The sequence below is a fragment of the Tetrahymena thermophila genome (genome assembly GCF_000189635.1).
Source record: "Tetrahymena thermophila SB210 genomic scaffold scf_8254582, whole genome shotgun sequence".
Lineage (NCBI taxonomy): Eukaryota > Ciliophora > Oligohymenophorea > Hymenostomatida > Tetrahymenidae > Tetrahymena > Tetrahymena thermophila.
The window spans coordinates 199,706-215,888 of NW_002476353.1; the positions used below are offsets into that span (position 1 = coordinate 199,706).

The 16,183-nt window shown below is 22.5% G+C and overlaps 3 protein-coding genes across 3 annotated transcripts; 2 read left to right on the forward strand and 1 right to left on the reverse strand. All coding sequences in view use genetic code 6, as the record gives it.

The window, feature by feature from the left end:
• The first annotated feature begins 319 nt into the window (after window positions 1–319).
• TTHERM_00138400 (amidohydrolase) lies at window positions 320–2,515 on the forward strand. Its single transcript, XM_001019822.3, has 5 exons — window positions 320–693; window positions 753–958; window positions 1,038–1,130; window positions 1,277–1,527; window positions 1,591–2,515. Exons 1-5 carry the CDS (start codon window positions 369–371, stop codon window positions 2,033–2,035), a joined length of 1,320 nt encoding a protein of 439 aa, XP_001019822.2. The 5' UTR covers window positions 320–368; the 3' UTR covers window positions 2,036–2,515.
• A 3,291-nt stretch (window positions 2,516–5,806) lies between these two features.
• TTHERM_00138390 (hypothetical protein) lies at window positions 5,807–6,619 on the reverse strand (the record flags this gene model as incomplete). The annotated part of the gene is made up of 1 exon (XM_001019821.1): window positions 5,807–6,619. One exon carries the CDS (start codon window positions 6,617–6,619, stop codon window positions 5,807–5,809), a length of 813 nt encoding a protein of 270 aa, XP_001019821.1.
• A 5,561-nt stretch (window positions 6,620–12,180) lies between these two features.
• Window positions 12,181–16,048, forward strand: TTHERM_00138370 (ubiquitin-like modifier-activating enzyme; the record flags this gene model as incomplete). The annotated part of the gene is made up of 12 exons (XM_001019819.3): window positions 12,181–12,252; window positions 12,302–12,527; window positions 12,669–12,880; window positions 12,975–13,523; window positions 13,732–13,899; window positions 14,196–14,303; window positions 14,435–14,563; window positions 14,762–14,840; window positions 15,003–15,230; window positions 15,470–15,545; window positions 15,732–15,825; window positions 15,977–16,048. 12 exons carry the CDS (start codon window positions 12,181–12,183, stop codon window positions 16,046–16,048), a joined length of 2,013 nt encoding a protein of 670 aa, XP_001019819.2.
• Window positions 16,049–16,183: the final 135 nt, after the last annotated feature.

Genomic DNA, 16,183 nt, shown 5'->3' on the forward strand with positions numbered 1-16,183 from the left:
TTGTATTTAATCATTATTAAAACTAAATAACTTTTAAAGTTATTTATATTTAAAAGTTTTAAATTATTTCTAAACTTTTTCTATCAGCTAAACTGAGTTTGGAAATTAATCCTTTCTGATTCTATTTTTTTAAATTATTTCTTTATTAGCTAAAACATAATATATGAAATATTTTATTATCAATATTTAAAATGGTTTTTAACTAAAAGTTATTATTAAGAAACAATTCCAATTCCAGTCAGCTAAATAAATATAGTAAACTAATCTTTATTGACACGTAATTGAAATTAAAATATCTACTGCTTATTGAATATTGTTAAAAACCATTAATTAAAAAAAAAATACTTATAAGGTTTTTATATTCAATAATGATAAGAATTGGAAAACTGTGTTTATAGAATAAAATATCTTTTAGAATTGAAAATATTATTTAATTATAACAAATTCAATAGATTGAAAATACAATAAGTCCTTTTAAACTAAACTTGCCAAAGTATAAAATGTCCAGTTAAAATAGCAAATTCGATATTAACAAGCTCATTAAATTTAGAAGAAATATGCATTTGAATCCTGAAACTGGATTTAAAGAGTTCTAAACACAATAAAACATTAAAGAGTATCTTCTATCGATAGGGATTTAAGAAAATTAAATAAAAGTATGCGCTTAGACAGGGTTAGTTGTAGATATTAGAGGTATTTACTTTATAAAATTAAGAGCTTAAATAATTTATACCAATCATATTTAAATTTAGGTTAAGCCCCTTCTGAGGGAGAAGATAGATTGATTGCATTTAGAGCTGATATTGATGCACTATCAATGAAAGAAGATAATCCTCATTTGGAATATCAAAGCACCAACGGAGCTGCTCATATGTGTGGTCATGATGGACATACAACTTGCCTTCTTGGATTTGCAAGTCTTTATATGGATATCCTGCACAAAATTCCTTAAAATAAGGTTGAAAGAAAAAAAATATTTTTTTTCTCATCAAATAGTTATTCATTAATTAATTAAAATTTGTACAAATAAAATGTAGGTTATTCGTTTGCTATTCTAACCCAGCGAAGAAGGTCCCGAAAGTGGAGCATTTGTGATGATTTAAGATGGATGTCTTGACTAAGTATAAGAGGTACTTTGAATTTTTGAATACATTCATAACTAACTTTTTTCTTAAAATAATTATTGAAAATATGTCACCAAAATAATTTTTTTTTTTTTTGGAAATATGTCTAAGAATTATTTTAAATATTAAAAATATTTATTTAATTCATAAAGGTTTATGGATTTCACAATTGGCCTACTCACAAAGTAGGATATTTGATGGTAAAACCAGGACCTGTTATGTCTGAAGTAACAGTCATAAATTTAACTATTATTGGAAAGGGAGGACATGGAAGTGAACCAGAAAAGGCAAATGATCCTGTATCTGCTGCAGTTGATTTTCATATAAAATTTAGAAAAATTTAAGAGAAGTATAAAGGAAGATAATATGTTTGTACCTTACCAACATTCAATGCAGGAGAAAGGTATTCAAATTAAAAAACTATTAAACAATTTATAAATTAATTGATATATTTATTCATAAAAAGATTTAATGTTTTTCCTGATAAAGCTTTACTCACAGGCACTCTTAGATCTTTTGAAGATGGATTGTCTGAGGAGTTTAAAAAGGATGTGATTTAAGCTTTAGAAGAGCTTAAGTAAGAAAGAGGAATAAATTATTAATTAAATTGGAGGATTTACTTCCCTGCTACAGTTAATTCAGAAACTGAAGCAAATCATGTTGAAAGAGTAGCTAAATAATACTTTGGAGAAGCTAATGTAGGTATTGGTATTATGCCAGCAAGAGCATCTGAAGATTTTTCTTTTTATCTCAAAGAAAGACCAGGTGCTTTCTTCTTTTTAGGATCAGGCAGAATTGAGAATGACACTATGCTTCATGATTGTCATTTTGACTTTAATGAGGATTTGATTAATCCAGGTTCTGAATTCTGGGTTAAATTAGCTTTAGACAGATTGAAAGTCAATCTTTGAAAACATTTTTTGATATTTAAAATTATTTAAATTTCAGTTTCAGGCTTATTAGTAAACATAAAAATACAAATAAAGCAAATAATAAATATTAGAAAGTTGCTTGTTTATATTTTGAGGTTACTTCTTATAAATAAAAATATATAAAATTAAAATTTTTTACATTAAATTCAAAAATAAATCAAAATATATCAATAAATACAAATAAAAACTCATTTTATTTTGAAAAAAATTTTTGCTGCAATTGTAAGATTGAGGATCTTAATTTATTATTTAGCCTGATTTGTTTTAAGAATTGATAAAAGTAGAGGCTTTAGCTATATATATTGATAATTTGATATTATTAATAAAAGATTTAAAAATAATCTAATGAATTAATATTCTTACATTTTTATAATTGTAATTATGTTCTGTTCAATAAAGACTATATTTATTTTTATTTGATAGTTAGAAGAAAAAGAAAAATATGAATTTTATAGCAGAGGTATTTTGTTTAGTTATTTATACGTTACTTAAGATATTAAAAAAAAATTCAGTAATAATTGATAAAAAATTCATAACCCTTTATGGGTAATTCTAGAAACATCTTTGTTTTTAGCCAGTTATAATTTTATAATAAAGAGTATTTTTAATCACTAATTAAATGAGTTTTTCTTTCCCCCTCTTACCTTGTTTGCTTTTTTATCTATTTAGCTTATGAGTATTTAAAAATGAGATAATATATTACCAAGGAATAGAAAGTTTTATTAATAATGAGTGAATTATTTGTAATAAGAAAATAATAATGTAAATAGGTTTTTATTGAATAGAAGATTGATTTTTTTTGCTAAGAGAAATTGATTTGTTTTAATTTCATATAATTATTATGCAGTCTTTTTAAATAATTTTGTTACACACCAACTTTAATTAATCTTTTCGCCTCTATGTAATCTCTAAACAAAAAGTTATTTATAACTGTATAGTATTACACAATTATATAATTGATAGTTTTTTAATGGATAGTATATTTTATTTTCATGTTTTATTTTTAATATTTGACCTTAAAAAGAAAATTTTAAATAAGAATATATTTAAAGAATATTTTGCTTAAGATAATAGATTAATAGCTGAAGAATATTATCTTTTTGAAGGTAATATCTTTGTATTTGATAAAAATGATTGACAAATTGTTTAGCTTTAATATCAGATTTTATTATTTGAAGCATAAAATAAAGTTGAAAATTCAGTAATTAATTCGGGAATTCTGGTAATTAAAATTAAACCAAATCGGATTTTTCAGAATCTCTGATGTTTTTGCCTAATTCAAATTTCAAAATAATTAATACTATCTATTTATGAAATCAAAGTTAATCTATTTTCGTAATTAATGAATTTAATAAATTAAATATATTATTTCAGCATAAAATAAAAATGAAAACAAGGAATAATTATCATAGACATTAATACCTGATGATAAAATTATAAATAGAAATAATTATTGTTTTTTTTTGCTTTTAAGGAAGATATGTCAGAAGCTAAGTGGGAAGCTTTAACAAAATTTAAATAAATAAATAAATCAATCAATCAAAGGGTGGGGAAATAGATACAGTTACTTAGGAATTTTGAAATGTAATCTTTCTATTCATTACCTGATGTAAAAGTATTAGCTATATAGTGAAGTGAAAATGCGTCAATTAATTAATTGATTTAAAAAGTGATTTTTTTTAAATGGCACTTATTAGCTTGAATATTATTGATTAATTAATGTGATTGATTATATCGATCATTTTGCAAATTATGTATAAAAGTTAACAAAATTAACAAAAGTAAGTCTGCTTGCAGATATACATAGTAAAATATATGCTAAGTAAATAAAACATTTTCCTATTTTCTAAAATACTTTGAATAAAATAATAATTAATAAGCAACTTCTCTTAATAAAAAAAACCTAGGAAAGGTTGCGTTGGCAGTATATTTTTAATATTTTTGTAAACAATTAAATATTAGAATGATAAAAATAATTAATTGGAAAGGTATTTAGTATGAATAGATACTCATAGCAATATTTTAAAGAGCGCTGAAAGATATTATTTAAAAAGGATTTTAAATTTTACTCATAAAAGAAAAAAAATAAACAAAAATAGATTGTAGAATTCATCAGAAATATGTAAACAAAAAAATCAATTAATAAAAGAACTAAGCAGAAATTCTGTGTAACAAAATTATCAAAATAATTTACTTCTAAAAGAAAAGCATCCTACAAATTAATCTTAGTGATACGCATTTTATAACTTTTCATAAAAGATTTTTAAAATCACCTTCTTCAAATATTTTCTGCTAATAGGAGCTTCTATTTATTAATTAGATGCTTATACATTCTATGTAAATAATTTTAGATTATTTTATTAGGTTTATCACCTCTCTCTTATTCATGATCTAAAATCTAGAACCACTGGTGTATATTTTTATAAACAATATTATAGTTTTATTATTATTAATTGTATCAATCTCTATTATTTTAAATTTCATTTAATATCAATCGATTCAATGATTATTTATTCTTTTAAATATTGCTAAAATTTGTCATATTTTCCATATTATAAAAGATTATATTGACCCTAGTGTGCTTTGTATTGTAAATTTTAACAAGTAGTGTTTAATATATTCAGCTTAACAATATGAAAATAAATTAATAAAGGCACTTTTTTTAAATCCATTTATGTGTTAAAAGATAAAAAAGCTCCTTTTATTATCATTTATTACCACACACATATTTTATAATTGTGTTTTTTTATAGAAAATACAGAGTTATTTTTTCTATATCTTTCTCTACATTTTACAGGTTATTTAAATTTTATAATTTTTGACATTTATGTAAAAAAGTTTGACTGAAGCTCATTTCTATATGTTATCTAATAAGGTCAAATAAACTAAAAATAATAATATTTTTGAAAAATTTTGGTAGTTTTGATTGAATTGAAAGCAAATATTTGTATGATTTAGTAAATTTCATTAAAGGTGTAGGCAAGATGTAGATAAATAAACAAAGTAGATGGAAATATTATATATTGCATATAATCATATAATTTAAGTTTTTGTAATATAAAAACTAGTAAAGTTTGATAGTTTTAATTAACATATCTATGTATATTTTTATTGATTTTTTTGTATGCTTTTTTTTTTTTTGATCGATTGTTTAATATTTGAAAGAGTAGATTCTGTAATTATAATTTATTAAAGGTAGTAAGAATGAATTTCTTGTACTATTGTTCTTCAGTTTAAGTATTTAAGATTTTATTAGGAAGTGGTTTGATAAATATTTAGAAAGGTATTATGAGACTGAAAAGAATTTTGTGGTGAATCAAGTTTTTGTTTTTCAAATTTCTTTTCATCTTTTTATGCTTGATTGATTAATCACCTTTTAGCAGTAATAAATGAAATTTATTGTCTCATGAGCAATCTATTAAATTGACAAGGATGGTCATTCAACAAATAGTAATGATTTTTAATTTAATTTGCAATCAATTTTCAGTTAATAAGACTTATAGATAGGTAGTAGTATTGAAATCAATTAATTTAGTGATTGATTGTTTGATAAGTCAACAAGTAGAAAGCTCCCAGAAAAAAATTTAAATTTTGTTAAGTGCTAATTATTCTATCAAAAGTTGCTATAATTAATATAATTTATTATTGTTAGGTTAGATTGCTTTTTAACTATTTTTTCTTTATTAATATACATACAATTCATGTAGGAATTCTTTTTATTAGTCTGTCTATGGTTTAAAAATTAGCTATTCAATTGAATGATTTGATAAGATCTTGTAAGAAGAGAGAAATACTCTCTTTATTTTCATTTAATAGGCTTGGTAAGTTGACCATAATGGCTTTTTAGTTTGTGACTTGAAGAGCACGGTAGTAAAGATAATTGTTAGAGTTTAATCCAGGGTTAGTACTTTCACTTGCCCAATAATTATCTGAGTGTAAGAAAGTTTTTATATAATCAATAGATAATTTAGTTTTTAAAGTTGAGTTATGAGGTCTATTTTAATCAATATTATGGGAGACTTATTCGTTGGGGAGACAGCTCATCTCAGGTAAAACAAATGCTTTGTTGTTGTAAGCACATTGCTCTAAGCGTATGAAGGGAGTATTATTTACGGCAAAGTGAATGTATATAGTTTCAATACCTTATTTTTCATTTTAATGGATTTCTTCTTACAAATCATTAATGTAGTTATCAATATCTTCCCATGATTATTTAACCTATTCGAAGAATTCAAATTATTCATTATTGTTAAGGTAGTCATATAAATATTCCATAGCATGAGAACTTGAGTCATAGCCGTTAGTACCAAAGCCTCCAATGATAAATTTTCTTTATAAATATTATCTTGGGAGATTTTATTATTCCTCAAGGGTAGAGGTAGAGGACTCAGAGGCCTAAGGCATAAAATTCAATTGTTGTTAAAGATATGCTTACTATTGCATAATTTATTATTAAAGAGCAGAAATTAATTACTCTTAGCTTATACCTTATTGCTATGAAATAGCAATCATTTTAATAACTTCGTTTAAGTTTGCGTCAAAGAATTATAATCCGTCCTTCATTCTTGATAGATTGAGTGTATGGGTTTTTTGTATAATAATTTAATGAGATTCGAGTTTAGGAAATATTTTTAGAGAGGTATTCTGTACTGATTGATTATGTATCTATGTATGTATGAATTTATATATGCTCTTTTGATATAGCGTGTTATCAGTTGAGTATGAATTGAATTAGAAAGAAAATTTTATTTAATAAATTTTCAAAGATTTTGAATGAGTTTTTTAATTTTTTACTTAACAATTTATTATATTTTTTTTAATCTTTGGTTTTTAAAAACTTTGATTGGCAATCAAAGAGCTAGCTAATAGTTTTAAGATTTTTTTTTGTTTTAAAATAGTAACAATAAATAAATTAAATTATTCTTTCTTTTTTGGTTAAAATAATTCATCAGATTAATTAAAGTAAAAATGTAAACCTTTCTTTTTAATATCTGATAAGCTACTAATATATTTAATTGCAGTATACATACATACACATATTCATTCATTTATTCTTCATATTTCATTAAATTTATTATGTATTTTCTTTTGAATCTTAATCAAAATTATTACTCGAAATCGATTATATTCTTATTACACACATTATTTTAAATAAATATTATTTTGTTTAACGCACTTTACAGTTACAAAAAACACCATTTAGATAATATAGCAATGTAAATTACTCTATCCCTCCTTAATTTATTTTCTTTTAATATAGCAAGTGTATATTTCTGCAATCATATTAATTGACTACCTATCAAAATTTCCTATAAAAAGGTGAAAATATATGTATAACTAATGTAAACCTAGTCTGATGAATATAAAATCTGCAAATAACAAAGATCTTTACTTTATTTCATTCGATATTATTTACATAATTATCTGTATGCTATTTTGTAAGGTCAGTTCAAAAAAAGTAATAGTAAAGTTTTTTTAATTTAGAGGTAGTAAAGAGTGTATTTAGTTATGGAAGACAAAATGCAAAATATGCTTAAATAAAATATTTAAAAGAGTAATATATTTTAAGGTGATTTAAAATTATTGTTACTGTAGTATTACTTATTTGTTACTAGAGCCACAAAATAAAAAAATTAAATCTAGATTTTTTTAGATTTATTTTTAGTAAACCCCATTACTTTCTGAATATAAAAGAAATTACATAAATCCTTGAGTATTTTTCTTTTATTTGTAAATAAATTCAAAGACAATAATTATTTTTAGATCATTTTTCAGAATGCGTAATGAAATACATTTTGTTTCAGATTAAATTCTTATATAAATATTAACTTAAATGAACAATATGCTTAATGTAACCTGTTAAAAAATATTCTTGTTTTGTTAAAATTAAAAAGTGAAATATACATCAAATAAGCTCTTTGATAGCATTGTGCAATGAGTTGAAATTAAAACCCTTGCTTTAATCACAATAGTAAAAACTAACTTAATTAATCATCAACTTTTACTGAGTAAAATATATAGTCTACTATTTCTCGTTTCAAGCTAAGCGTTACCTTAACATCAATGGACCTCATTCATTTCACTTTTTTTCTATTTTAACAATTTACTGCCTCAATTTCAATTACAAATTTAAAAATTTAGTGAATTGATATAAAAAATCTCTTACTTTTGTTTGAGAAAATCTTTCAATTAGAAAAAGTAATCAGCTCATGTTGCTGGTTTGTAAGTATTATCGAAGTTCGATTGATTAAATTAAGCGCAAATCAAGATATATTAAAAAGAAATTTTCTTCTAGCTAGTTAATAAACCTTGTTATATTTTAAACAAGCTTACAAGAATAAAGAGCCCAAAATATATTCATTTTGTTTGTATCTATGTTCTTTGTACTAAGTTCATAAACCAAATGCTGTTCAAAGTACAACTCGTTCAATATTACATAGCACTAAAAAATACACTATTATGAATGAATTTTATTCTTCCTAACCATATTATCTGTAAAGAGCAGATATTAAGGTTTAATTACATTCTTTAACTTTATTTGCATCTCAACATTATTTTATAGTTAAAAAGAAATGCTAATATTTAGATTTAGTCAGAAAAAATATTTCTATAGATGTAAATAACTGTAATATTTATCTGTTCAAATCATTAAATCAGATACATCACTCTATCTATAGTAATTAAAAGGTATTAATTTTGATTTTTGATATCAGGGAGTAGAATCAAGAGATTACAGAGGTATCAATTTAATAAGGCTTTCTATAACCACAAGCTTGCTTGAAAATAAAATTTAAACTAATTTCTAAATATTTTAAAATTGTTTGCAGCAAACAATACTCCTCAATATAGCATGCACCATTGCAAAATGCGATTAATTGAGAAATAAGCGCATCATTCCAAAACACCCAATAAAACAAGCAGTAATCACATTTATAAAATAATGCTCATCTATATAAATCAAATTTACTTTCATCCATTTTAAATCACTAAATCATAATAAATAATAATCTAAAATATCACCTATGCTATCAATTAATATCTTATTTAAAAAATTGTTTCACTTGAAATTACATTTTACTAACTAAAATATTCCACATCCAGATTTTAAAGACAAAGCACTTATTTATAAGGCATTGAAAATTTGGGTCATTAGATTTCAAAATTTTACTTATATCAAATAAATTTAATCTTTGATTTGGCTTACTTTGAATTTTTCTGAGGATTTTTTTGGTAAATGGTATAGATAATAATTTAATAAATTTGAAGAAATTTTCTTCTAATTTTTAAACAAATTACACAAGCTGATTTCTGTCATACAAAAGCAGTATTACGATGTAAGTTCTTCTTTCTATTTATTGTAAACAAGATACTTCTTTACTAAAATTTTCAAATAGAATTTTTCTTTTAAAATAATTAATGGCAGTATTTAGCACATAGAAATAAAAATGAAGGATTTTAATATTAGTTAGTAATAATTTAGGAATTATTTTCAACATAAATATATTTAATTAGAGTTTCTAATAGAATCTGAAAATCCAAAATAAAATTCATTAGTATTTTATTAAATTTCAACAGAGATATTTTTAATGAAATAATTAAAAAATTTAATTAATAATTAAAAAGCATCAAACAAACAAATTGTATTTTCTCTCAAAAGTTAAATAATATAAAATTAATGAAAATTCATTCAAAAATTAAATAATCAAGTTACCTTAAAATACTTTATAATATTCTAAATCAAGCTGAAAAATATTTTGAATTTACCATTCAATAATCTTAAGTAATTTTTGATAGAAGCATATAAGCTTTTAAATGAATGATAAGCTAAATTATTTAATTCAGATCGTTTATTACAATAAATTTTAATACACATTTATTACTCATTTTCAGAAAGATACTAAAATATTCTTAAATTTTTTGTTTGAAGTATTGTTATTTTTAAAAAATTAAATAAAATCAACTTAATTAAACAATAAGCTGTCATTTGATAAAATGTTTATAAAATAATTATCTATCCATCATGACTTTTTTAATTTTTAAATAGAAAATAAATTTGAAATGTAATTTTTAGCAAGTCTCAAATAACATTTAATGCTAAGAAATATTTTTAAGTTGTTTTACTCTTGTCATATAATTGCAATTACATTAAAATGAAAGTGTTTTTTTTCTAATTATAGAGTAATTAATTATAACTCATTATAAAAAGGCATAAAGAAAATATCTAATCTAATGAATCAATTTTTTTATTAAAATATAAGATTGATCTGTTAAATTTTTTAATTATATTTTTACACTTATAAAATTACACATTCAAGATTTTATTAAATTTTTAAAATTTTATCATAAAATAAGATCAGTATTAAATAAAGAAAACATATACTTTCAATGGTCATTACATTCTATTTTTTCTACTAGATATCATAAGCAGGTTATATTTTTTATTCATTTTAATGAATATTCCATTTCAATAGGTTTAAATTATTTAAATGAGATAGGATTTGACATTTTTTATAATATATATGAACTACTTCAAATATTATATTTAAAAAGGATAATTTTCATTGCTAGAATGAAATTTTTTCAAATAATAATTAAATTATGAAGCAATTAATTTTGATTTGCTAAAAATTTACAAACCAGAGTAATAAAAAAACAAAATTATTTTTATTATTCTTTGTTTTTCGAAAAAGTATCTATTTATATTTGAATGAATGAAATTTAAAATTCAATTTAAATATAAAATATAAATTCATTTAAAACAATTTTTATCTTACTAAAAATTCAATAATAAAATTTGAATTTATTTACAACTAAAATATTAATCATTTTAAAAAAATTAATTTGGTACTATTTTTTCAATTTAATTGAAAATAAAAAGAACTATTTATCATTTATAAAAATAAATTTAAATGAGAGTAATTTAATATTGATTACAAATAAAATTTAGCTGACCAAAATCTAAAACAAGAAAATTATTGAATTTATTTTTAAATTTGTTCTCATATAAAATTAATTTATTAAATATATAAATTGTAGAAATAAAAATGCTTTAAATTATTAAATTTTTTCTGAAATAGTTTTTTTTAAATTGAAAAATTTTTTAAGTTTTAGTTTAGAAAAAGTAAAAAGATATTATAAAATTGTTAAAGGTGAAAAATTAATTATTTTATATCAATCTAATTTTATATTTGAATATCAGTTACAAATAAATCTAATTCTTTCAAAAAAATAAAATAGAATTCTAAATATAAAAGTAAATTTTGATCTTAAATATGTATTAATTTAAAAAATAAATATTATTTTAAATTAAAAGTTAATATTACAAACTAAAAATGATTTTTAGGTTTTAAATTATTTATATTCAATTTTTTTAAAAATAGTATTTATTTTTTTAACTCAAAATATTTTTATATTTATCATACATTTTTTTAAACTTATTAGAATTTTAAAACTTATTTATTCATGTTAAAAAAAAATTTTAAAGAATTTTATTAGCTGAAATAAATATTTAATATGTTTATGAAAACATACTTTTATCTATTTGATTTAAAAAATTTTAAAAAGCTACTCATACTTAGAATATTTAAAGAAATTAAAAGATTATGATATAATTAAATAAAATAATTTATTTATCAAAAAAGCTTAAAATATGTTTCTTTTTTGTTTCTATTTTAAACTTTTAATTTGGTTTATAATTATTAAAAGAAATTAGTGCAATATTAATTATTTAATCTATTTTATTTATGAAACTAATATAATAATATAGTTAAAATATTTTAATAAAATCATTACATGTCAAATAACAAACAGGGATTAACTAAAAATAAATTCATTCAAAATTTATTATTTTTAATTAATCTATTTTATTTAAAAAATAATAAATTTACTAATAAAAGAATATTAAAATTTACAACTTTATAATGAGCGAATAAATAATTAGAATTAGTATAATCAGGTCAGAGTCTTTTCGATTCTTTTAGAAAGATTTATTTATAATAAAATATATATTGGTTTACTGATATTACTTTTTTATTAAAGTCTGCAATAAATCTTATAAAGATATTAATATTTTTATCAAAAACCTTAGAAAACAGATTTTATTTCTGATAACATCAAAACAAAATATGGACAAAAAATTTGAAATTATTCCATTTTCTCCTATGGCGGACATAGGATTTTGGAGTACATTAGCAAAGGTAAAATGAGAAATGTAATCAATTCACTCACACGTTTCTTATTATATAGAAAAAGCTCGAAGAATGGAAATTAAATTCAGATCCTTAAGATATTTTTGTTAAATTTAAGATTAGCAATTTCACAAGCAAAAAGGCATTTTTAAATCTAGATGTTTACAGCTTTCAACAATGGGAGCTACAGTTATAGGGACCTGTAGAAATTGTCATTTAAACTTAGTTAAAAAATTACAATACAATTGAAGAGTTCAAATAAATAAACTACCATGACTTGTTTAGTAAGAATTAATCTTGTTTTTCAAAATAATTAAAAATGCATTTAATGATTTTTCAATTTAAAATATTTTGTTTTAGAATAAACTTTAAACAAAGCTTTTTAAGTGAGTATAAATAAATTAATAAATATTTTATATTTAAAGAGGACCTAACATAAAAGTAGATTTCTGCAATTGATAACTTTTTAAGTGGCAAAGACGAAAATTTAAATGCATTCATAATGAAATTAGTTACATTTGCAGATCTAAAAAAACATAATTATTCATACAAGCTATGTTCTCCCTCAATTAAAGTGGATGATTTTAATTTACTTGAAAAGAGCTCGTTTAAAACTGCTTTTAACGATGAATAAAAAGTATTACTTTTCTTTTTTTTGTTAAGTATATACATATGTATTTAATACAAAATGTTAATAAAATGCTCACTAATTAATATTTGAACATTTAAAGCAAAAAGCATTTGATGAGTCTTTGAAGCAATTTTTAAAAAGCGGAAAGATTTCACCTTTCTTCTACTGTAAAGAAGTTGACGGGGGAAAATTTGTTTTTGGTACATTAAGAGAATATCTTAGCGAATTAGAAACAGGAAAAACAAATGATTTATATGGAGTATTTTTTGATCCATATAACTAAAATACAGGAACACACGCATACTTCACCAATTTACTTGCATTAGTACTTAAGTTAGCAGAATAAAAAGGGATTAAAAATATTCTATCAAACCTAAAATTTATCTTGCTTAAAGATTCCCTCATATACAATTTTGCTAATAAATATGATATGAAAAATTCTTTGGTTGTGTCTGTTGACTTGACTAATGCTAAAATTGATGCTGAATCATACACAGGCTGCGACCCAAACTAAATACCCCCAAGTATAGACTTAAAAAGCTCTCTAGATGAAGCTACCTTAGCCACAGATGCTGTAGATTTAAATATTAAGCTAATGAAATGGAGGGTCTTGCCTACCCTTGATCTCGAACTGTTGAAGAGCACAAAGGTATCACTTATGAAATAAAATACTATTTACTGATGAATTAAAAATGGAGTTTAATGAATCAAAATGTTTAAAGAAATTTATTAATTTATTAAAAATAGTCAATAACTTAATTTTTGTATATTCCCTAAGAAAAATGGCTTGATTTAAAATATATTTCAATGACTTTACCATATTTTTGAAGGCTAATTTTTTTATTTATTTACAAAAGGTATTGATGTTAGGTGCAGGTACTTTAGGATGCTAGTTAAGTCGTAATTTGATCGGTTGGGGTATTAAGCATATCACTTTTGTTGACTATGGCAAGATATCTTATTCTAACCCTGTGCGTTAATCTCTTTATGAATTTGAAGATACTATCAATGGAGGTAAGCCTAAGGTAAAAATTTAAAAAACCCTTCTCTTTATTCTAGAAAATGTTATAGACAGTTTGAAAAGATAGGATGATAGTATTAGAATTATTTGAGCTAATACAAACTGTTGAATAGTAAGTAAAAAGAGAGGAGGAAAATCTTGAAGCAAGTTTTCAAAAGTTCCCCAACCAAAAAAAGGAAAACTTTTATATCAATTCAACTTTCTTCCTTTTCTGAATTACCTACAATAATTTTGTTTGTCTGTTTATCACACAGTTCTAAATAATTAACAAATCATGATTTTAAAATTGTATAATAATAGGCTGAGACCGCTGCTGAGAAATTAAAAAAAATATTTCCAGATATTGTTAGCAAGGGCTATTAAATTAAGATTCCAATGCCTGGCCACTATCTAGCAAGTGTTGAGCATGTAAAAAATTTCTCTCATCACATCAATTCAAATTTTTTCAAATTGATTTTATTGCAATTTGCATTAAAAAATTATCCACTAAATTAAATACGTTCAATTATTTAAGCTATTTTAATTTTTTTTTTTTATAGGCTATTGAAACACTAAAAGACGTAGATCTTCTAGAAGAACTTGTTAAAGAGCATGATGTTCTTTACTTAATGACTGACTCTCGTGAATCTCGTTGGCTACCTACCATATTAGCAAACAAATACAATAAGGTAATCTTTCCTAGAAATATAAATATTTATTCCATGTTTAATAAACTCCTCCCCATTTTACAATGAAATTAAGCAGGAGAAAAGACAAACAATAAAAATAATTGATTTCATTTAGTGTTTCAGAGCTTGAATCTCTCTCTGCATATTCAAATTAATTTACTTTAATTTTATCACTTTTAAATTTTGAAATATCAATAGATTTGTATTACTGTTGGCCTTGGATTTGACTCTTTTGTTATTGTTCGTCATGGTCTATCACCTAAAGTGCATAACCCCGGTAAATTTAATTTAAAAAATGTGTATCTCCATTGATAGTTTTTTTATTTTGAAATCAGTTCAAGTTAGTTTTTTTCATCTCTTTTTGAAATGATTTTATAGATTTTTGTTTATTTTTATTAAATTAAAATAATTTTATTAAAATGTTTGATTAAAAAATTAGAAATAAATGGTGAAAGATTGAGTTGCTATTTCTGCAACGATGTTATTTCTCCTGGAAATACTATGAAGGATAGAACTCTTGATTAACAATGCACAGTTACTCGTCCTGGTTTATCTTTTGTAAGCTCAGCCTATGCAAGTGAATTATTGATTTCTTTACTGCACCACCCACTGAAAAATGGAGCTCCTGCAGCTGATGAAATCGAAAAACTACCTCAAACTGATCTAGGTAAATTAAAATAGTTTTGATTTTATAGGTTAAAGGCTATATTGATGAGTGATAGATAATACAATCTATTATATAATGCTTTCATGAAAACAAATAATTTTTCATACTTCATTAAAAAGGATGAAGATAAAGTATTAACGTAGTAAAAGAATTTGAAATAGCTATTCAACCATTTAATGAAATTTACAATCTAATCTGACATATATTAATTAAAATTTTGTGTCTACAAATGTAATAAGGTATTCTTCCCTAGCATATCAGAGGAACTATGGGTGAATTTGAGACAAGAGTGATGTATGGCAGAGCATTTGAACAGTAAAAAACTTGTTTATATTTTATCATATAGAGATTTATTTTCATATATTTATTGAGAGAGAAGGGTGGGGAAATTAATTTTATAGTATTAGATATATTTCATATTATTTATGATTTATTGATAGATTGCTTTAATGAATGAATTTATTTATTTATTTACTTATTTTTATCGTTGCATATAAAAAGCTGTGTAGCCTGCAGTGAATTTGTTTTAGATGAATATCTAAAAGACCGTGACAATTTCTTATAGAGAGTTATTAATGATCCTGATTATTTGCAGGTGAGTTTTTTATTTTCTTTAAAAAATTTAATTTAAAAAAGGGGTTGGCATTTATTTTAATCTAGAATAGATCACAATCATCCTCATATTAAATTTACATATAATAAACCAATGTTTTAAAAATTCTAATTTTTAAACATATTTAAAATAGTAAGTAACTAAATTGTCTGAGCTTCTTAGGGATTTAGATGGTACTGATGCTTTTATAGAAGTAGATGATTGATCGATCTGGAAAATTCTAATATCTTTCACTCCACTTATAGCAATTTTTTTTTTGACAACGTGCTTTAAAAATAGATAATCTGAGTGATATAAACAAAGCAACAAATAGCCTTTATTTATAAAATTCTTTTTAATA